This window comes from Nipponia nippon, unplaced genomic scaffold (genome assembly GCF_047370975.1).
Source record: "Nipponia nippon isolate SJK-2023a ecotype South Korea unplaced genomic scaffold, ASM4737097v1 scaffold_32, whole genome shotgun sequence".
NCBI classification, from domain to species: Eukaryota; Metazoa; Chordata; class Aves; order Pelecaniformes; family Threskiornithidae; genus Nipponia; species Nipponia nippon.
This window is the reverse complement of record NW_028262350.1, coordinates 2580053-2602527: the sequence shown is the minus strand read 5'-3', so window position 1 is coordinate 2602527 and position 22475 is coordinate 2580053. Positions and strand designations below refer to the sequence as shown.

At 52.2% G+C, this 22475-nt stretch overlaps 1 protein-coding gene across 4 annotated transcripts in view; it reads left to right on the top strand.

Moving 5' to 3' along the window:
* MLLT6 (MLLT6, PHD finger containing) overlaps positions 1-22475 on the top strand; it is a 51619-nt gene that overhangs the window by 5637 nt on the left and 23507 nt on the right. For 3 of the 4 annotated variants that reach the window (XR_015707440.1, XM_087769935.1, XM_087769933.1), the window contains exons 3-8: positions 3440-3494; positions 5055-5164; positions 5626-5729; positions 6443-6536; positions 7782-7889; positions 17127-17225. Coding sequence is in view for 3 of the 4 variants with exons in the window: in XM_087769933.1 (XP_087626059.1) it covers positions 3440-3494; positions 5055-5164; positions 5626-5729; positions 6443-6536; positions 7782-7889; positions 17127-17225 (570 nt within the window). In the remaining variant the exon portion in view is untranslated. The remainder of the gene's footprint in view (positions 1-3439; positions 3495-5054; positions 5165-5625; positions 5730-6442; positions 6537-7781; positions 7890-17126; positions 17226-22475) is intronic. The other variant, XM_087769934.1, reaches the window with a different exon arrangement.

The window sequence follows — 22475 nt, the reverse complement described above, 5'->3', positions numbered from 1 at the left end:
CTCTTCAGCATTAGCTACGATTCAGTGTAAGCTGTAGTAATACATGTACACACAAGTCCTCCTCACCTGTGCTCGTTGCAAGGACTGTAGCTTTTCACTTGCATGTTATACACTTGAAACTGCCTCCGAGGTATCAAGAAAACAATACCCCCGCAGGTGGCTCCTGATTTAACTCCTCCTCAGTGAAATCTGTTGGACAATGCGTGGTGGGCTTCAGTCATGCCATTCAGTCCTGCGGCATTCCGCCCCGCTACTCTAATAACTGAAGAGCGATTATCTTCCTTCCTAAGCAGAGCTGGGGATGATTTCCTATCTAAATCCCTCACCTTTTCAGTTAAACACCAGCAGTCATAGCAACAGACACGCAGATGGGTAAATACTTAAAAAGAATCTAGTTCTTTGATGTAGAGAACAGCATGATCAGAGTAAGGGAAATGAGTCAGGTCTTCTGAGATCTGTGCCTGCCTCTGTTCCTAAACCACTTTGAATTCGTGCTCCGTGGTCCAGCGAGGCTGGAGGGTGCGGTTCGCCCGCTGCCCTTGGCTTTCGCTGCACCTCTCTGTGCCTGCCTTTCTGTAAGAGGGGCATTATCCGCCTGCAGGCCCTGGATCTTGAACGAGAGAGGCTGCTACTTGAGCGCTAAATGCACCGACAACAGCAGCAGGGTGAATTGATATTCGTATTTCTTTCGTAATGACTGTGTGGCAAGCTCCTTTGAAAAACAACAATGCTTTTCTTCCCACATCTGCCTTCATAGAAGAATCTTAAAGCAGTTTACAAGTTTTGTCCATAACAAACGTATTTATCGGCTAAATATTGATACTTTTGCTTTCAAAATGAGATACGGAGGCATGGAGAATATCGCACTCCTCAGTGATTTTTTTAAAACATAGGTCTCCTGCTTTCTGTATCTCTGCTTTGGAGGGATGGACTCCATCCCCTCTTCAGCTCTGGAAAGAGAGCTCAGGAGCCCCGACTTCAGGCAAGTGTAGCCACTTGGCGGGGGATCCCGGAGTTAGGAGCCCCAGGGGGTCAGGAGCTCGAACCTTACCCATCACAGCCCGGTTTAAACCAACCAAGCTCTGCTCTTTTCCCAGAGTTGAACTAAAAACCCCGGAGACTGCCTTGGCCTATGCAGGTTGACTAAAAGGAAGAGGTACCGCTAATCCCTACCCATAACCCCTCCTCAGATGCTCAGGTCCCTAAAGGATGCTGTGGACGCTGTTGTGCTTACAGTAAGCAACCGAAAGCCCATCCACTTTGTAATCAAATTGTCTGGGAAGCCCGGTGAGCTGCAATGGCCAGAGGGCACTCATGTGAGGGATCATGTGAAGGCTTTAGCTGTCATTTCGAGGCAGGGCTATTAAAAGTCTTGTGTGGGGCCGATGGAGCTGTTAACCCCTCTTGTTACAATCAGAGCTTTGCTAATCGCATGGTGGGAGAGCCGCTTTGATCTGAGGGGTGGAGGGAAGAGCGGAGGGGCCTTTTCAAGTGCAAATTTCTTATTACAGTGTCTCAGTTAACCCAGTTCTTTTTCTGTCTTGGCTCTGCCAGGCTTTCCATAGTAATTGTGAGAGCAGCTCTCCAGCCCTCTGGCAGCCCGGACCTAAGCAGGAGCGGTGAGAAACACCTCCTGTGGTCATCCATCCGTATTTCAAACTAAGTTGCAGGCAAAGCGAGATGGGCTGCTGACGACAGCACCGGTCTTTGTCCCCTCATCTCTTATTTATACGTTATCACAGGGATTTCGTGCTTGCCAAAGGTGCCTGTTTGGCAGCCCTCCACACTTGACTCCCATAAAAGCGTTGGAGGATCGGGGTGAGCCTCCCTGCAGCCCATAGCGTTGCAATCCTATTTATTGTGCCCGTCTGTCCGGGAGGTAAAACTTCAGCAGGGGAAATCCTGAGCTTGCTTGAGGAAAACCATCTTTGTGGAAGGTCCTCGGGGACTACTCGGTGGCAGAGGCTTTTGCTCGCGGCCAGTTATTGCTCAATATGTTGGTGTTTTTTGGGGCGTGGAGCACCTGCCCCGTTCCGCTCGCCAGAGCCGAGCGATCACAGGGAAGCGCAGGCAGGCGAGACCGCCGGGTCCTGCACACTCATAGCGGCCCAGCCCGCCATCTCGCTTCCACACCAGGCACCTCATTTCAAAACTTTCTGATGAAGCACTTTTTGGTTTTTTGTTTTTTGTTGTTTTTTTTTTTTCACAGAAAAACAGGGTTTTTTTGTTTTGGTTTTGTTTTTTTTTAACAAATCAGACATTTCCACTAGGGAAGGAAAAGAGTTGCACCTTGCAGGTTTTGGGGCCTTTTTTTAGGTCAAACAAAACAAAAAGCACATAGAAATTTTCCCTGAGCGATGCCATGCGAAGACAACGACCGTTTTCGGGTGGCTCAGCCTGGGAGGAGCCCTCGGGGCCAGGAGCGTGTTCCCCCATGCGTGGCAGCGTGCCCCAAAACCGCCTCGCCTCCCACCAACGCTTCGAAAGGGCATTACGGCCGGGGGAGAGCCCTCGTATAGTGATCAGCCAACGTGGAGGCCGACGTCGGCCTGGCAGGGCTGAAATTAGTGAGGGAGGAAAAACGAGCGCAGGGCCTCGCTGTCCGCCGCAAGGCGAGGAATGGCGCCGAGGGCCATGGCACTGGGTTTCCCTGGCTCTCGCCATCCTGCCTGGCTGGACCCTCCCCGTCCCCCTCACGGTTTTCCCCAAAAGCAGCCATTAGTGACTGGGCATGGAGAGGGGCGCAGAGTCGCTCCCGTCCCTCGCAGGCTGTCATGGCGGCGGGCCTGCAGCCCCCCACCCAGCACGGCAGCGCTGAAGGAGCTTCCTCCACCCTCATGGATGGCGAGGACTCTCCGGTGCTGGCGCTCCCCTCACGCCCTCCCCGTCCCACCTCGACCCTCCCCGGGGCCGGCTCTGGGGGGCAAGCAGGGTGCCCACCCACCAGTCCCAGCCACTGGGGCCGGGCTCGCCATGGCCCCCCCACGCCCCGTCGGCAAAAATGTCACGACAGCCTCACCCACCTCTCATGAGACTGGAAAAAATACCGCAAGAGAAAGAGAGAACGAAGGAAGGAAAGAGGCAAAGATAGATAATGGCTTCTCTTTATTTGCCTTCTGCTCTCTGAGTCATGGTTTTCAGTTTTACTCCCCAACCGCAAAGACTAAAACTTCTTTTTAAAAAGCCCCGTGAAAGTCAAGGTTCGCTTGTAGCCCTGTGGCTCTTGGGCTGACGCTTTAAATACCTCCCCGTCAGACAGGACGATATCGAGCTGTGTCAGAGTATCTTTTTGCACCCAAACCGCTCTCAGCCCTTCTTCCACTTCCCCTCTTTGAAAGCAGCCCCATCTTTCATAACCATGCCGTAAATGAATCATCTCTTTTCTGGCCCCGCGCCTCTGGGAGTTAGATTAAACTTGTTGTTTCTGCTTAATTTCAAGAGATGTGAACTGTGTCCCCACAAAGATGGAGCGCTGAAGCGGACCGACAACGGAGGTGAGTACCTCTGCGCAGAGCCGGGTACGTCGTGCGGAGCCTCCGGGGACTCGGCAGCTGTCCCGGGCACAAAATAATGAATTTCTGAGCCTGTGTCACCAGAAAGGGAAGGCTGGAGGCTGCAGAGGAATGAAAACACTCTGCCTTTTTCTTACAAAACTTCACTTTCTGAAGCCTCCGCGGTGAGAAGGCCTTTCCCTGCCTGACCTCTGGCTGGCACCGAAGCACAGCCCCTGAAATGTGCAGTTTCTTGGTTTAACCTCGCAGGAATCGGTGCACGATCTGGCATCATTTACAGAAATGTGGAAGCCGCAGAGTTATTTGCTGCACGCTTGCACAGCAGTGGTGTGATCCTCAGGTTAACAGAGCCTCAGCCTTGAGTCCCCATCCGAGAGCAGGGACCAGGACGCAGTAAAGATGTTTTTCTCTGCAGGACTTGTCTGCTCATCATTGATGCCTCTCAGGCTCTGGTACGGTGAAGCACTGTGGAGTCTGATTTCAGTTGTCAGAGCCTGTAGCTATTCATGCTGCTGGCTGTGTAGATCAAACTTAATTTTTCTCAAAACCTTATTTTCCAGAAATGCTTCTCTACCTACCTGCCACTTACCTTAATACACAAAGAGTTAAATTAGGCAAGGAGGTCTTTATTCCGATAGATCCCATATTTAGAGAAGAAGTCCAGGATATTTTGTAGAAGCATCTGCTAGAGCTGGTCATAAGTGCCAAGAGCCTTAGTGCAATAGCACAAGTATCGTGTTGGGGGATTGTCTTATAATAACATAGCATCTTCTTCCCAGCATGTTGTTACGTGGTTTGGTCAGGTCTGTGTAGACAGGCACAAGAAGCCTTACAACCATGTCACTGTACAGAATTATACAGCCCAAGTACTGACAGTGCTGTATGGTTCTGTAATCACGGAGTTTGTTTCCACCTGCCCAGGTGAATCCATTCCAATTCTAGCTAAATCCTTCCAGTACAGTAGCTGTACCGGTATGGGTCAGCCCCCAAAGGCTCCTGACCTTCAAACTTTCTCAGTTCTGTCCTGACCAGATGGAATTTCAACTTACAGATCTGATTTGGGAAGTGTCTTGGTGGATTTAGATTTTAATCTAATTTGGCTTGCTGAAAAAGGGCCGCCTTTAGCCGTTGATAACAGCCAATAAAGGGAGCTTTGTTTCCAGCAGCATGGGACTACACGTCAAACCTGTCCCTTCAGCATCATTTGCTGCTTGGATGCTTTTCCTGGGTTTAGTTAGGTCTTCAACTCTGGGTCTCAAGTCCTGAGAGGCTGCTTTTAAGAATGATGAGCGCTGTACATTTCTTTTCCCAGAGAAATCTCTGCTTTCTTATTTAATCTAGCGGCGGTATCTGTCTAGCTTTCATCCATAAAGGGTTTTATTCCTAACCAAGTTACAACAAGCAGTATTTCAAATCTAACATCTAACTTAAGTTGGCTCCCTTCCTTCTCGCCCTCCCATGCTTGTCTGCAGCCCTGTCTGAGTTTAAGACTCTTCTGGGTTGCCCCATTGAACCTCCGCTCTCTCTCGTGTGCTTCCCCAGGGTGGGCCCATGTCGTCTGTGCTCTGTACATCCCAGAGGTGCAGTTTGCCAACGTCCTCACCATGGAGCCGATTGTCCTGCAGTATGTACCCCACGACCGCTTCAACAAGGTAAGGCCAGCTCTTTCTCCTGCTGCCCCAAGGGTACTTGCCCCGCCTTGGCTTTTTGGGGTCATCTTATTCTGCCACTTCTCCTGTCCAATTTATTTTAATTTCCAGGTACTCAGATTCCTTTAAAAATAACTAATAAAGAAAATCCCCATTCCTGCAAATAACTTCTTGTTCCTCCATTTCTCTCATCCCCAACTCCTTGCAACTTGAGCAATCTCTGCCTTGGAGTTGCATGTTGGTTGCTCCACATTTTGATCCGACACAGTTGTTATTTGGGGGGAAAAAAGAAAATGCGCGGGTTTTGTGCATGCCACTGAGAAATAACCCAGAGCTGTTGTCACAGAAGGCACAGAGTTAGGACTTCTTGAAGGCTTTGCCTCCTGGTGACCAGTGACAGTGAAGCAGACGCTTTCTCTGCCTCTGTGAGTGAGCACTTTTCCTTTCTTTTTTTTTTTTTCCAGACCTGCTACATCTGTGAAGAGCAGGGCAGGGAGAGCAAAGCAGCCTCTGGAGCATGCATGGCCTGTAACCGACACGGCTGCCGGCAAGCTTTCCATGTCACCTGGTGAGTTCCCCACAGCATCGCCCCAAGAATAGCCCCGGCTATTGGCTTTGCTGCTATGGCTTTGAGGCCGCACCAGATGGGTGGTGTGGGGAGTTGGGCTGATCGCCCTGGCTTTATTTTGTGCGAGGGGTATCTCGTCCTTGATCAGTTTGTGAGGGGAACTTCCCCAGGAAGGCTGAGGTTTCAGCAGTGAGCCCTCCCTGCTGAGAACGAAGGCTGGGGATTTCCCTAAGACTCTGTGGAATCCAAGAAGAGATGAGATGAGTCACAAGCCAGGAATGTTCCTTCTCCAGCAGACCACATGCAAGAGTATCATCTAGATGATGTGATTTTAAGGGCTGGTATCCTCATGTACCCTGGCAGCCTGAAAACAGCATTGCCTATCAGCAGAACAGGGAGATTCCCAGCTTTACATGGATTCCTTGCTCATGATATGTCTTTCGTTGGAATCGTTACTGGTCTCCCAGGCCTCCCTCAAGAAAAACAAAAATTGCAAGACAGTCTGGTAGAAAAGTACCGACAATTTTGAAGATGTTAATATGAATTAAAAGTAGTCTGAACTTTTTTCCCCCTCCTTGCATACCATTTGCCAAGCAGAAGAGGAAACTTCAAGACCCTGCCTGAGTATCCTGAGCTATTCTTTGCCCTTTGATGGGATGTGTGATCTGGTTGTGCAATTTGCTTTATCGTCCTCCTAACTGCATGTATTTCAGTGCCCAGATGGCTGGCCTTTTATGTGAAGAGGAAGTCCTAGAAGTCGACAATGTCAAATATTGTGGCTACTGCAAGTACCACTTCAATAAAATGGTGAGTTTCTTCATCCTCGCAATGGAGTGTTTTTGTCACATGTAAGGCATCGTCTTCATCCTAGATTGTATCTGTGCTCAGAGCAGTAAGAAATGCCAGGAAGACAGAAACAAGGTCTGCAGCCTGCTTCCCTTTTCAGCCATTCAGTCAGAGTCACTTAGGAATAAAGATTAAATTATATTTTGCATTTCTATAGCATCTTTAAACCCATTTTCAAAACTAGGGGTTAAATTCTTCCCATCTGTTTTGGCTTCCCTGACCCACTATGGCTGAAAGAGAAGTGCCAAGAAAGGAGAGCAGGCATGATGTTTGATGCCCCAGGGAGCTGGGGGTTTAGCTCAGGCACCCTGGGCAGGAGGGTGTAACGCAGAACAGCCAGAACTTCTGCCTGAGGACAGAGACAGCCCGGAGGAGACATGGAGTCATTCACTGTTTGAGGGATATCTGGGGCAAAGGACTTCCCCCTATTAATTACAGCACCAAGAGGAAAGAGAGGAACCCTTTTCCTGGTCTGCATAATTAGTAGACACCTGCTCTCCCCCTCCAGCAAAAAGGAAACTTGATCCTCTCCCTACAGCTTTATGTCTCAGTGGCGCCTTTGTTGCTGGCCTTTCCCACTTTCCTTCCTGCTTATCAGTGCTGTCACACACAGCGACTGATGTCTTGAGCATCCCCTCAAAGTCAAACCCGAGGACACCTTCCCTGCCCTTCAGGTACCCTCAGTATCTGACACGAGTGTAGCTCTGTATCGAGTTTACTGATGCTGAGATAGATAGCAGGAGTTCTGCTAGCGCCTGGAGTCTGCGAACAGGGCATCATCCTTCCACGCACGCCCCCACGCCCCACTCGAGACTGAAAGCTGGACGCTGCTGCTCAGGAGGACTGGCTTCTCTAAGCAACGCTGCTGCTACCATTTATCTTGTTGCTTACAGAATGGTCTCTTAGCAGCTGTGCCTTTCTTCTTACAAGCGTCAGCGTGCATGGGCCGCCGAGAACCAAAGCTCTGGGGAGTCAGATCTACCTGCTGTTTGTAAGCCCCTAGTAGGGTATCCACTGTGGTCCCTGTCTTAGGAACCAGGCTGGGCATCTGGTACAAAAAGGGTTTGGTCCTGCATGGGGTAGACAAGCCCTTTACTGTAACTTTGCTCACGGCAGCAGCGGAAGCTGGGCTCTATAACACTGTTTCCTCGCTGTCTCTTTTTGCTCCTGTTCTCCACCGCCTCTCCCCTTCCCCGCTTACCTCAGAAGACCTCACGTCACTCTGGAGGTAGCTCCTTCATTGCTGGACGAAGGAGTCGATCCACGTCCCCTGCTCAAGAGAAGCATGTATCCCACCACGAAAGGCCAAAGAAGGTAAGATCTGCACCGAGTGTGTCCATCCAGAGCGGCGCAGTCGTGTGGGATGGAGGTGAGAAGGGGAAGAGTGTGCAGAGAGCACCGATGGCTCCTCAGACGAGCCCTGACTCTGTAAAGAGTTTCGCAGTCAGAGATCTGAAGCGCAGCTGCCTTTTGAAACAGGCCTCTAGAAACGTGTATGCAAAAAGAGCAGCACAGCCAGGGGGAACGCGAGGCCCAGTTTGCATGTTCCGATGATGCGGGGGGTCCTGGCAGAACACGGCTATGAAACGTGCAGCTTTCCCCTGTCTGTCTCGTGGCAAGTCCACTTTGAGGATGACATCGTGCTATAGCTTCTGGCTACCGAGTTGATCTGTGTGGAAGTCGTCTGGGCTGTGGTTTTAAGTGCAGCAGCTGGAGAACAGAAAATTGGAGGTCGTTGCCCTCAGATCCCAGAGTCCAAGTTTTAAAGGACAAAAAGATACTGATTAGTGATCTGCGTCGTGGCCAGCAGGTTAATTGTAGGCAAGAACAGTAATTAGTATAAACAAGGTAGTATTTTGTTAGTTAGATTAGGCAGTCACAGGGATTCCACGTGCCTCAAGTCTACCCCTGAAAATAGTTTATCTTCATTAAACAGTTATTTAGAAGAACATCGCATGCCAGGTCTGACTGGTACAATAGTTAGTTATTTAACTCTGCTGGTTAAGACGTACTCATCAAAACTGCTGCAGTGTTACAGGACATGTTAACAGCGCACCAGGGTTCATAATTAACCAACTGACTCACGTGACAAATGCTCATATTTCAAGGAAAAGCAGCAGTGAGTGTGTAAGGCAGAATCCCCGCAGACGCCTGGGTTCTGACAGGGTGGAGGTTCCCGTGTGGAAGGGTCTGTACCAAAAGAAATGAGGGGGCCAGAGGCTTGTGAGGTATTTGTTATTTATACCAATAAATAGCCCTAAAAGGCAGGACGTGGGTTTTTTGGAGGATTCAGGTTCTAAGGCAAGTGGCAGCAGAATAAGAAATCTTCCCTACCCCTGGATACAGCTTTTGCAATATCAAGAATCCGCAACGTAGACTGCCACCCTCCTTTGCACCCCGTCTGTCCGAAGCAGTGGGGTAGGACGTGAAGCAGAAATAACTTACACGGGGATGCTGTCGGTATGGTCAGATGGTTTTTAATACTTTATGGGCCATATCCTGGTTTTTGTTAGCAGAAATCCAGAATTACTCTACCAAGCAACCTCCGGATATATTCCACTATAGTCAAAAGCCAAATTTACCTTGTTGTATAAACACAATTGGTGATACCCCTGCAAATCGCAGTGCGAATCTTTTAAGTCCTGCCATAGCTGTCTGGCTGTTTACTTCTTTTTTGTTTGTTTTTGTCTTGTTGCAGTAGGCATCCTCACAATGCGTAAATGATTTTGAACGGTGATGATAGTGACCCACATCCAGAAACAGCCCGATGACGCTCGGGTGGGTTATGTGGCCGAAGTCTGATGGATCTCAGCCCAGTCTCCAGGGGACAAGGGCATCCAGGCTTTCAAAAGCGGCGCGGCCATCCGTTAATACTGACTGACGCCCTCCTGGGATGCCCAGCTGAGAGTCCATAAATTCTGTGGGCAGGAAAGCCATCTCCTTCTTTATTTACAGAGGTTATCCCGCAACATCCAGTTTGAAACGCTGCCCACCATGTCCATTACGTGTTTGGGAAGCTTGCCCAAACCGTACCTGATACATGGGCAAACAAGGCAAACCTCGCTTGCGAAGTGGCGCCTACCCCGCTGCCGACACCGAGTCAGTAAATTTCCTGCTGCCGAGGAGGCTAAAGCGTATGGGGAGTGTTTGCTCCTCTTGTGTGTTCAGCTGCTGCGAGGAGAGGAGGAGGAGGCGGCGGGAGGGAGGGAGAAGGAGCATCTGTGCCATGGACGGGGAGCGAACGCTTGGCACAAGGTGAAGGGCTGTACTGGAACGCGCTATTTTTAGGCAACAAGCAGGCAGAGGGGGTGGGAGAGAGGGCAGGATCGGGGTGATTGACGGCAGCTTTGGAGAGCTCAGCGGTAATTATAACGGACAGACTGTGCAAGTCCAAGGCTGGGGACCGTACGAGGGTTTCTATATTTGCACGGCTTCTGGTGGCGGGGGTGGGAGCGCAATCACGTGCCTGGCAGGTAGGAGCAGGGGAGGTGCTGCTTCCCGGCTTTGGTTGGAAAGCAGGTCAGCGCCAGGGGGAGAGCGAAAACAGGAGGAATATGGATTTATTTATAGGCTTCTCAGTGGCGCTTGCCACTATTGTTAGCCTCTGGGTTCCTCGCAAACGTGCAGAGACTCCGTCTCGCTGCTGCCTCACCGCTCTCCCCTCCTGACGGCTCGTCGGGTTTGCGAGCGGCGGATCCGATGGAGGCCCCTTCCAGGGCCGGCAGCGCTTGGCGGGGCCGCAGCGCACGTGCAAAACCTGCTCCTTCCACTTAGCGAGGGGGAGTCAGCACGGAAAGGGGGACAGGGTGTGCAGAGCAGCCGAGATGGGCAGGGTAAGGGAGGCACTCTCGGCTTCCAGGGGTGCCGGGCACTTTACAGGTCTGGGAGCGGTTCTGGGGTGCAGGGGGGAAGGACTGGGTGTGAGGCGGTGTGGGAACAGAGACCTTTCGAAGGGGTACCCAAAGAGGGGGTTGAGCCATTAGTTCCCACATGGTTTTGGAGTACGTGACTAGCAGTGCATGATCTAATTGCGCATGTTTCAGGGGAACTGGGCGTGCTGCTGTGCTGACCTGAAGTAGAACAGCTTTTTCTTGAGCCTGTCCAGCTGTGCAGCCGGCTGGTCCCGTCCTCCCGGAGCGGGAGGCGTTGCAGGGGAGCTGGTGGCTCAGCGGCAGACCGGAGCGCGCGAGTCCCCGGGCTGCAGGTGCTCGTGGCTCTCTGCTCCAGGAGCTCAGTGCCTGACGGCTCCCTCCCAGTGCAGGGCTGTGGCTGTTTGCTTAGGCTTTACGGAGGAAAACTCAGGCTGAGTTAATGACTAAGTGAGGGGCACAGGATTTAACCCAGTGGCTTCAGTAAGACAGCAGACACTCGGGATTTGGACTACTAAGCCCTGCTGTAAAACAGTTCAGCATTTGTGAAGAGTCTTGTTCTCTGCGGAACAAGGGACAATTGTGATGTGGGGCTGCAGGCCAGCGTCGGCAGCCCCTGCCTCTTGCAGGCACAAATGATACCAGCCCAAGCATTTCCTTCTGTGCTGTCCTGAAAACGGGAAAGCTCCAAGCTTTGGGTTTTCCTCGGAACATACCAGGCCTTAGCAAAACCAGCCCCACTTATTTCTTTGGGGTTGGTATTGCAATGTGTGTGCTCTACCCTGTGGGAGCCCTTGCAGGGTTTGTTTGTTTTTAAAAAAAGAAAGAAGAAAGAAAGAAAGAAAACAATAGCTAAATACCAAGAAAATGCTGGATGACGCACAGGGGTTGAATGAAGTACAGATGTTCTGTCACCTATATTGTCTGCCTGAAACGCGCAGAAAAAAATTACCATGTTCCGTGGAATGAAATTTGTCACACCAGGAGCAGACGGGAGCACATGCGCTACGACGTTTTTAGGCGTATACCCCATGGAGGGAGACACTCGTCCGGTGTTATTCTTAGTGAACACCTGGAACCCATAAGCAAAATCAGGGCGCTTTTAATGTGGATATGGGACATTGTTATGAGAGGAACGGTCCCTGCCCAGTGCCATAGGAAAGAGAGGCAGGCGCTCGGAGCAAATAAGCCCACCTGCAGTTGTTCCTCAGGTCTGGGTACGGAGCCAGTTCTCCGCAATCATAACGCACCTTTAGCTCCTGAACTGCTTCCCTAGCCACGCCGGGGGGCACTTTGTGGGGGTACAGGCACTGTCTCTCTCCTGCCCCCCTTAACCCTTTAGCACCAGCCAGAGCAGTGCACGAGCGCCCGGTCCCACGGCGTCTGAGCAGATGCACGGCAGAGCCTGCCTCCCCGCTGCCATTGCCTGTCTGTCTAGACCCGATGCCAGTGGAGGAAAGGAGCCAAGGATCCGGCCTGGCAGAGTTAGCACACTGGAGAAGTTGTACTGGGTTGAAATCTAAACCCAGTGGGTCTGTGAGGGGCTTTGTGTTTGCATCGAGTTGGTGATGGGGGTCTGCCTCTTGGAGTTTTGTGTCCACACAGGCACCAAAGGGCAAAGTGGACATTTTTTTCGAGTGGGATGCAGGCGGCTGCTTGCGAGACCAGCACAGTTTTTTTGGGAAGGAGTACTGAATCTAAATCTACTCTGATCTAGCTATAGTAGCCTTGTTCTATAGCATCCTTGACCAGCTTTCTGTGACCTCTTGTTATATGGGTGTTTAACCGCCCTCAGCAAATCCTTCCATTAGCAGGGGATGCAGCAATAATTGCGAGCACGCGAAGCCCGGCGAGGGCTGGCCGTGAGTCCTTCTGTAAAACCTCTTGCGCGCTCAGCGTGTCTCAAGGCGGACCCGCGAAATCCCCTGGTGTGGGGTTGCAGGCAGGGGCTTGGTGTCCCTCTGCCCGGTGCTGCCTTCCTCCTCGCTGCGGCTGCCATGGCTGCAGCCCAGAGCCAGGCCTCCTCCTGCGGGTGAGGGAGTTCAGAGAGCCTGGGAAAGAGGGAGGGAGCAGCAGAGCCCGCTTGGCTCTTCCCAGCTCTTCCCTCCCTCCTTCCCCTGCTCAATCTACTTTTAATGATCCAATTGCTGGTGTCCAGCAGATTAGAAGAGGGGGCTCAGGGAAGGGGAGACGGCGGTGGGGGGAGCAAGAGGAGCTGTGCACAACCCTTTTTGGCAGCGAGAGATCCTGCTTGGTTCCTCCTGCGCTGGGGAGCTCGAAGGGAGATTGTGTCGCCGGCACGCCCCCGATGCAGCCGCGCTCCCCCCGCCGCAGGCCTGGCCTGCTCCGTGCCCACATGCCAAGCCCCAGCTGCTCAGTCCTGCACGGGGAGAGTTTGTTTTCCATGAAGTTTGTTGCTGGGGGCAGGTTCACGTTCCCTGCAGACCGCAGCTCGCCCAGCCAGCCAGCCTGCCGCAGGGAGCACCGAGCGGCCGCAAGGTAGGGCTCGGCTTTTGCTTGCAAAGATGGGATGGGGGTGTTGAAAGGTTTCCTGCTCTGGCAGTGCATCCTCCCTCCCTCCTCCTCCTCCTCCCCTGACTTCTGCTTCATGGCACAGCCAGGCAGGTCTCCGTGGGCAGGCTGGGCTGTTGGCGGTGGCTGTGTTGTCTGCGAAGTTTCCTGGAAGGAGGGTTCGCAGAGGAGCGAGCCTGCGTGCCAGGGACGCAGAAAAGCCAGGTGGGGAGAGGGCACTTGAGAGGCAGGGCAGAGCGCTGCTTCCCCCGTCCCCTTGCCCTCCCCTCCCTTTGCGCCCTGCGGCTCTTGCAGGAAGCATTTCGAGCCTTCCTGTTCCTGGAGAGAACCCACACGTTTAAAAGCCTCGGGTGCAAGCTGGGGAACGCCCCAGGTTGTCTGAGGGCCTGTCAACACAGGCAAGATAGCCAGGAGTGACTGAGCACCCTGACCGTCTCGGTGCCGTGGTCTCTGCGGGCAGCCGAAGTAACCTTCCCACCAGTGCCTTGGTCTGGGGGCAGCCTGGCCCGTCCGCAAAATGTCCGTGGGGTAATGGAGTTAATTGTCCTGCCCATTTAGCACAGGGCACTGCATTTCCCCGGTAATATTGAAGGTGTCAGATCCTGTTGCCCTTCTGAGTACCCAAAAGTATTAGAGAGTAACTGGAGGTGGGAGATGGGTGCTACTGGGTGTGCAAAGGCAGTGGGCACCCCAGCTCTGCAAAGCTTTAGGGCTGCTGGCTGCAGCCCAGAGAGCTGCTGGGTACCCGGTCCTGTGGGTTTCTGCTCTGCCTGAGCAGGAGTGACACAGAGAGCGTGGAGAGGAGCCGGTGTGGGAGAGGAGGCTGGGGAGGAGGCGGTGTGGGAGAGGAGCCTGGAGAGGAGCCTGGGGAGGAGGCGGCGTGGGAGAGGGAGAAGTGCTCGGTCAGCAGGACGGAGGAGCAAGGTGCGCCTGTGGATGTGGCCTGGGGCTGCGTGCAGGGACACCCAGCAGAAGTGCCGTTGAGCTCTTCCTCAGGCTGCGGTGGTTCTGGTTTCAGTGCAGTCCTTTGAGCAGAGCACGAAGACTGGTCTCTGTGGGACAGATTTGCTAAATAGTTTTGAGTGCAGTTGCTGAGCACATGTAGTCGGGGCCAGATCTTCAAAAGAGCTCAATATCCAGCGTTTAGCTTTTTGGAAAACCTGATCATTTATTCAAGCATCTAAATGGGAGTCGAGGCATTCCAGAAATCTGGTCCCTATTGTGCAGGCTGGGTTCTTGCTGAATATGTACATATGTACGCACTCCTACATATAACCAGGGGACTGCTCAGTTAGCTGTTGTAGCCTCTGCGCTGCCGACGGCAAAGGGAGATGTTTCAGACAGGAGACAGCCAGGATTTTGAAGCCGGAGGATGTGAGTTTGATGGTTGCCATCACAATGAAACTGTGGGAGGTTTTCCGGTTCACTGTGGTGACAGTCAGGACATTTCTGCCTTTCCCTTCGCCTGTGCACGTGTGTAGGTGTGTGTATGTAGGTGTGTAGGTTCATTGTCATTAGCCAAAATGGCTTGGCTCTGCCTTGTCTCATCTTGACCACGATACGTGAAATTAAATCATTACAGTGCTGTCTCGCTGGCGTTTGCAGTGTTGTATCTTATTCCCTCCTGTTGCAACTTCATGATTGAAATGCATTTGGGATTCAGGGTCTGAAAATGAGAGAATAAGCTTTCAGAATATTCAGAAAGTGGTATTCAGAAAGTTTAAGGACCAGGGTTTGTGCAGTTATTTGGCAAAATGTATTGTAGTGAGATATCTGGCTCCTCTTTCCCATTTCTGGCTGCCGTGAGTGGCACCGGCAGCATCTGCAATTAGGCGAGCGTGTGTCCAGGGCTGGGGATCCCGGACTTTTCGTTCTGGATTTTTTGGATGACTTTCTGTGAAATCTTAGCAAGTTCTCTCATCCCATGTGCCCTGGTTTCCCCATTTGTAAAATGAGATGTAGATATTAAAAACCTCTCTGCAGGTCGTTGAAACTCTCTGCTGTGTGCTATTAAGTGAGTGCAAATTGTTACTACTGCTGGAATAATGAACACTGATGTGCCCGTGGTCTGTGACAAGCTGCCTAACTGGGCTGCAGTTTCCCCATCTTCTGTCCTAGAAGACCCATGAGACTGAGAGTTTATAGCATGAGAAGCCCCGAACATTATGAGATTTAGTGAAGATTTAATTTTAATTTGTCTTTCGGCACTTAGTCTGTAGAAATCACATTTTCAAGCTTTCCTTGCTCACTGCCAAAGCTGGAAATGTGTATTAAAGAAAGGGAAGAAAAGAAGACGGAGATTCTGGTAAAATGCTGTAGCTCTAGGAACAGAGGCTTTAGCAGATATGCCAAATGCCAGGAGCCTTGTGATAAAGTGATGGATATTGGCAGCGTTGGCTGGGCCCTCGGCAAGCGCAGCGAAGCTCTAGGCTGGATTTGCCTCCTTTTTTCACCAGCTCATCCCGGTGAAAGCTTCCGCGGCGTCGTGGCAGGCTGACGCTGGCAGGGTCGCTGGTGGCTGCAGCGTGGGCCTCCTTTTCGAGTGCATTGAAAATTCAGCCAAACCCACGCTGGAAGGTGCCGATTTTTGGAGCGCTTTTGCTTCACCTCTGTTTCACTTCATGCCTGCCTTCCCCAGCCTTTTGCTCCTGCCCTCTCCCTCCTCCAGCCCCTTTTTTTCCCCATTTAGTGTATTGTTTCCTAAGCTAATTATTCCACTCTCTTCTCTCCCTCCCAAAAACACACAGTGGAGCTCATGTATTTGCTGCAACTGCAGCTTCCGCTGACAGCATCCCGTCTTTGGCACGTGCTGGCAGCTGTAGCCTCGGGGCTTTGCCTGCATGCAGAAGCAATCGGCGCCTTTCTGGAGAGTCAATGAATTTCGATGTGGCTCTTCTGTTCTGAGCACACCTTTGGTCCAGACTGAGGACTTCAGCTTCTGGAATAAAACGCCCGTGTGAGGGAGTTGTACCAGAATAGGCATCCTTTCCCACAAAAAGTCTCAGAGACAAGAGGATGGATTTTTCGAAGCCCTGCGTCTCGTGCAGGTGCTTATCTGACAGCAGGTCTCCTGGTCCACACACCAGTGACCACACTGGGAAGTTTGGAACTCAGCACAAAAGTTTCTGCAGCTTCAGTAAAGGCCGCATCTTTAGCTGACATCAGTAGCACGGAAAAGCTCCTGTAGTCAGCTGGGTGTTCCCATGGGAGCGTGCAGCTGAGGAAGACAGGGAGGAAGGAGGAGCGTGTGATGGAGCATGCTCCTCTGTCCACCCACCCTGTATGCCAGCTGGCCTGCGCATCCTCAAGCCCCACTGACTTGAGGTCACACAGACCTATGTTTTCAGTGCTTTCACTGAAAACATCTCGGTTCTAGCACAAACATCCAGATAGCACTATGTAAGAACAGCCTCCTCGGTTACAGTCCGTTCCTCAAGAGAATACAAAATCAGGGCGGGCAGGACTCAGTGTTTCTCAGGCCATGATTTTTCCTTGCTTTGCAATTTGCAGAATCCCATTTTTCTGGGGTTTTAGTGCAAGGAAAAACAGATGAAGAAATCAAACTAAATAGTCTGTCTCCTGTTAGCAGAGATGGACCCAGACCAGCTGTCTCTGTTGGGCGGGGAGATGCAGGGGATCTCTAGGTTGGGTTCAAGCCTAGGCTCTGAGATCTCTGCTGACCGATCTCTTTACCTGTGCACGTGCAACACGTGCTGAAATCAAGATTCTCCTGTTGTCTATACAGGGTGGATCTGAGAAACCCTTGGAGAAGGTAGAGCGCGAGGGTAAGGGGGCACAGAGCCCCTTTGGGGAAATCGCAAGGGGAAAGCTCGGGTTTCTTGAAATCAGCCAGAGCTTGTTAAGTCCTTCCCTATCATCTTACCATAAACTGATTTGGGGGCTTCTGTTGATCTTCTGCGCTCCAGATGTTGGCTGCAGCTGGGGTAGAGATAGTGGGACGCACCCACCCAGAAGCTGGGATGTGGGGGAAGGGATACTGGGCTCGTGTGGATGGGTGGAGAAGGAAGGAGGAATATGAATGTATGGTTGTAAACCCACCCCTACACACCCTCCTTTCTTTTCCCTTACAACTGCTATTTTCAGCAGAGGAAAAGTTAGGCTTTCCAGTACTCTCTGATTTCTTTTGCAGAGTCGGAAGGACAAAGAAAGACCTAAACAGAAGCACAAAAAACGTCCGGAGTCTCCCACCAGCCTTACCCCATCCTCAGTGCCCGTCGCTGCAGAGAAGGTACCAAACCCATGGGATGGGAGCGTGTGAATGCAGGGTGGGGAGGGAGGGCAGGGGGAACCCTCAACGCTGGCTTTCCTGGCGAGTGGGGAGGACGGGGCAGAAGAGCAGAGAAAGGGCTTTTGTCCATTTATTGTGATTCCTGATTCATCACGTTCTCGTTCTCTCTGCCTGACTCCCCACCTCGACGCCCACCTTGGGAATTTAACACAGCAGCTGTCTTGATTTCTGTCAGCACTGACGACACAATCATGGAGCTAAAATCCCAAGTGATTGAGCTGTAAGCGCCAGCCTGTTTTGCAGCAGATGTTCAGATGTGAAGCTCTCGCGGAATAGATAAATATCCCTGCTTTGGCCTTTTCTGCTGCCACATTGTAAACAGCGCAGGCAGGTGGATAAGCAAGGCAAGGCTTCTGGGAGGAGGTGTTATCCTTTATTAGACAAACTGATGTAGCTGAGGGGAAAAAAAAAACAGACAATCTTAGAAGCACATAAGATCTTCAAAGTGCATAATAGAGGTAGCTTTTCTGTGTGAGACAATGGGAGGTTGGTTTCTATTTAGTTCCTCCATTTTGGGGAAATTCAGGCAGAGGGGCACAGCGTGGTGGCCTGCTTTGCTCCTGAGGTGTAGAGGGAGGCCAGTTCCCTGCTGGGAAGATGTCGCTGGTGTGGGTTTGTCCTCTCAGTGCCCAGGGCTGGCGGGGCACCGTCAGGATGTCAGTGTATTTCTGCTGTTCGCTGCTGAAATCGTGCTGCTGACGTGGACTCTTGCACCTGGCTGTAAATCAGGACAGCCCCGAGCTTTCTGTCATTCGTGCCAGCTCCAGTAATGCAGAATAGACGCAGTGGAACTTGCCTCGAGCTTGCATGCAACAAGGTGAAGGCCACATTTGCAGTTGTTCGGGGTCAGGGAACAAGCGAGGCTGCTCCAGCGCCTGGACCTTTGGAGTTGTGCTCTCCTCTCTGTAGTGGGGATGTAAATGAATGCAACTCCTTAGCAGGGCCCTTCTGGTGTAAGTGAGAGTAGGACTAGGGCCAAGCTCCTGCTAGAACAAATAAACAACATGTCCCAGGAATGTCCTTTTGTGCACAGAAATGCTACTTGGAAAGGCTTGGGTGTCCTTTACGTGGCAGGACTGCCTTGTGAAAATGAAAATTCACAGGCTAGCAGTGTCTGCATATGTGACAAGCACTGCAGGGGCAGTCTGGAAGAGCGAAAGCGCCTGCCAGTCAGCACAGGGTTGCTTTGGGTTAGGACTGAAGGGGATTTTCTATGTTCTGTGCGAGGCCAAGCCTGGAAGCAGGGAGTAGATGTAGGTCAGAGCTGAAATGGCAAAGCTGGTCTCATGGTTCTCAGGCTGGGCGAAGCAGAAAGTTACAGCGGGACAGCGTGGAGGACCAGCCTCTGAGCTGCAATCGCTCTTGATTTACCTGTGCCCATGTTAGGGCAGCTCAGCTCTGGCTTTTGGGAACAGCAGATTCACCCAGTTAACAGAGCTGTCAGGAACTGATGGCCTAAGAAGATTATTTTCAAGCTGAACTGAAACTCAAAACCTGACTCTTGGCCAGCTAGAGCAGTTGTTAGACAATTACCCACTGTCTCCTCCAAAGCCCTGCCAGACCTTTATAAATAAGGAGGGAAGGGTGCAATTCAGTTTTACAGGCAGCTTTCAACTCTTTGTAAGCTAAAATTCAGGAGATCCTAATTACTGTAGCTGTACTTGAGTGACAGGGTTTTAGTGTTTCCCTAGGGAGTTATTATTAATCCCCATAACAGAGAGTGTATTTCCCTTGCTTTTCTGTGCGTAGATCCCAAAGTATTGTTCAAACTCCGTTACCAAAGGTACTCGCTCCAAATCAAATGTAAGAGCTGCTCGGCAGCCTGCTACAACTCCGCGCAAACCCCTCGGGGGTGGTTGTCTGAGGCTTTCTGGATAGTTACACCAGCGTAACGTTGCACAGGTTAGGCTAATGTAAAACCTTGAGACGCAGTAGTGTAGCATGTCCAAACAGGTTTCCTCTTGGAAGCCAAAACCATCTTTGTCCTTTCTGAGTCTTAGATTAGCATAGCTCATCCCAGCAGAGTGTACTGGGGAGCGGGTAAGGTAGCTGCAGCAAACCGAAAGCTGACGTTCACGGTGTGACTACGCAGAAGAGCGTTGCTAATCCCTGCTGTGCCATGGTTAGAGTCTGAAGAGAGCTGGGGTCTTTTCCTCTCCTTACCACTTGCATGATCTTGGGCAAATAATTTATCGCCCCCATGGTTTTCTCCAAGTTACCCAATGAACCATAGCATAAAGTCCCCAGGGATAATCCCTGCAGGTGACACAGCCCCCAGTCTTTCGTGGGGAGCAGCTGGGTGAGAGCAGATCTCAATGACCTGCAGCAGTGAGGGCAGATGGTCGTGTCCAGGCTCCTGGGAGAAGGACGCTGGCCTGGAGCAGCCGTGCGGAGCTGTGGGAGGCTGGTGCGGCCCTTGCTGTCCACGCCAGACCCATGCTGCCAGCTCGCCACGCTGCTCGCACCGTAACCAAAGTGGCACCACGTACAGTGAGTCCCAGGCTCCCGTCCCAGTGCGCAGGCTGTGCTGGAGCAGGGCTTGGACTGGAGGCGCTGAGCATCACCAGTGTTTTGGAGCCAGCAATGAGGAGCAGGAGCATCAGTCACACAAATCGGCAGAAGGGCCCTGGCACCGCTTGCTCCTTGGGCACCGGGACTGCGGGCAGACTGCAGTGTGGCACCAGCCACCAGGCCACGGAGAGGTGTTACTGGTACTTGAAGCCATGTTCCAGTCTGCCTCCACTTTGCTCAGCCTAAAAGGAGCCTGGAGCAACAGACATCTGTGCCCCAGTGTGTGATGTTGCTACGAAAGTCCTTTGAAACTTTCAGCAACCCTTTAATAATGGATTTTCAGAGCTATATAGAACATCAGTAGGACTTTTCAAGCTACTTCAGGTTAGGCTGACAGCAGTGGAACTATGTTTCGTTGCTTTGGAGGAACAGTGGTATACCCCACTTGTTCCCTCAGCCAGCCTGGCTGCGTTCACATTTTTCTTTAATTTTGCAATGCAGATTTATTTTTCAGTTCCAATTTTCATGTAATATGTCGTCCACCCTGTGCTCCCCTCTTGAACCATTTAGTTATGAAGAAGGTCCTTTGATGTGGTTTCAGTCTTCCTCTTCAATTGTGCTAGACCTCTGACTTCTGCCAGATTTTTGAACATCTTCCCTGTGTCTTCTAGGAATCTAAATACCATTAATATCTGACACTGGGACTCTGCCAGGCCTCCTGTGTCCTGTCTGTGCAGTGACAAGCTCTCACGGCCTCACTCACCTGGTTCGGGGGATAAAGTATACTGAAACACAGTGGTGGCCTCAGCTCTCATCTACACCGGGAAGTGAAACTGGGGTGTGAATTCACAGCATGCAAACGACTCTTCATAACACCTCTTCTGAGGTCTCCTCCTGCCCCTGAAAAGTGCCTTTGGGCGATGCGATTTTCATTGCTCTCAAAGAGGGGCAGGAGTCCTCGCTCGTGGGGCACAGGAGCGTCCCTTCCGGAGAGCGCACAGAGCGGCCGACCCGCTGAGCATCCCCCGCTGGTGCTGCAGGGCTGGGGCCTTTGGCTGGATTGGGGGGGATGGCAGAGAGTGAATTTGGGCTGGATATAGGCTCTCATTCATTGTCACGCTGGCTGCTTGGAGCTCCTACAGACTTTTTGGGGAGTGGGAAGGAGGCAGAAAACATCCCCTCTGGGTAATAGTTTCTGGCTATAATAGTTTCTGGCTGTTTCACGTGGTCTGTCCAAAAACACGAAAATGCTGCCAGCTAGTAGTGCTTTTGAACGGCCTGTTGGAAAGATGGCGTTCATGGACCGGGCCTGGGGCAGAGGAGGGCTTCTCGCCAGGGGAGAAGCAATGAGTCTCACCAGTAAGTCCTGGCAGCCAGGGCTGCTCCGTCTCTGTAGTCACACGCCGCCAGCCGAATTCAGGAGGTGGTTTCTGTGCTCAGGATCTCTCCGTGTAGCTGGTGCCCGGCGATCGGGGTTAGAGAGCAGCCTGCCTCTCCCTTCCCCCTGCAAACGCCCCTGGGGAGCCGTCCTGCCGCTCTCTCTTGCACTTGCAGTAAATCTGCAGGATTGCAAACCACCCCAGCTGCCTTCTTCTGCCAGCTGCAGACATCATGATCACTTGTTGACACACACTCACACATGCTACGTGTTTTGGGCTGCAACATCTGGCTTGCTCTGGGTTTTGTAATCTAAGCCGTGGATGCCAAGGCCTCCCCGCACCCACCCTCTCCCGGTCAGGTGCTGGAGAGGGAGCACAGCAGGGCGAAGAGCGCGGGATTGCAGATGCCACCGGAGGCAGGGAGACTTTCCAGGTTTCCCACTGTTATTTGAGCTCTCGGCATCTACCCAGGACCGGCCTGGAGCTGACAGATCCTGGGAACCTCTGCACTGCGCCTGGCTCAGGCAGAGTCACAGTCGCTGTGATGGGGTAGGGGTTTGTGGGGGAAGGCTGATGATTACCCCGCTAATCAAAGCATGCCTCAGCATGGATGTTTGCAGTAAGAATCCCTGAGCCTTTAGCACCCCTTGTCCTGACATGAGTGGGAATTTGCCAGTGGACTTGAAAATATGGTCTTCAGCCCATCCACGTCTCCTATCCCCACCTACAAAGAACAGCAGCACGGTGCTGCCTGATCTCGGGGTTGAGGGAAGGACGTGGTAAAGATTGTGAGTGGCTCGGACCCAGAGGTGCCGTAGTTTGTGCCAGCGCTTTGGCCCAGAGCTCCTGACGGAGACTCGTCCGGCCTCTGCCTAGCGATCCCGCGCGGAAAGGCAGCCGATGCCCGGGAGGCTGCTTCAGCACATCGCCCTGCGGTGCGTGGGCTGGAGGAGCTCCTGCTCTCGCCGCATTGTTCCTCCTTCGTGTCCTCCCTGCTTCCCCTCGCCAGTAGTTTAATCCAGGGCAAAGCCGCTCTGTGTTTCCGACGCGGCGCCAGCCTCCCCCACCCCTTCTGTATTTCGTCAGTGGTTCCCTCTAGGAGCTCGTCCCGCCAATCAGGAGGCAAAGCGATGCTCTTCTGATTTCCCATAAATAAATTAATGAATGAAGAGCTTGGGTGCTGCACAGTGTCACAGAGAGGCCGGGGAACAGGTACAGCCCCTCGGGGGACAGCGAGCGCCGGGGGGAGGAGGTGCGTGCATGCCTCTGCTCGGGTGCCCTTGGACTTCGTCTCACTTCT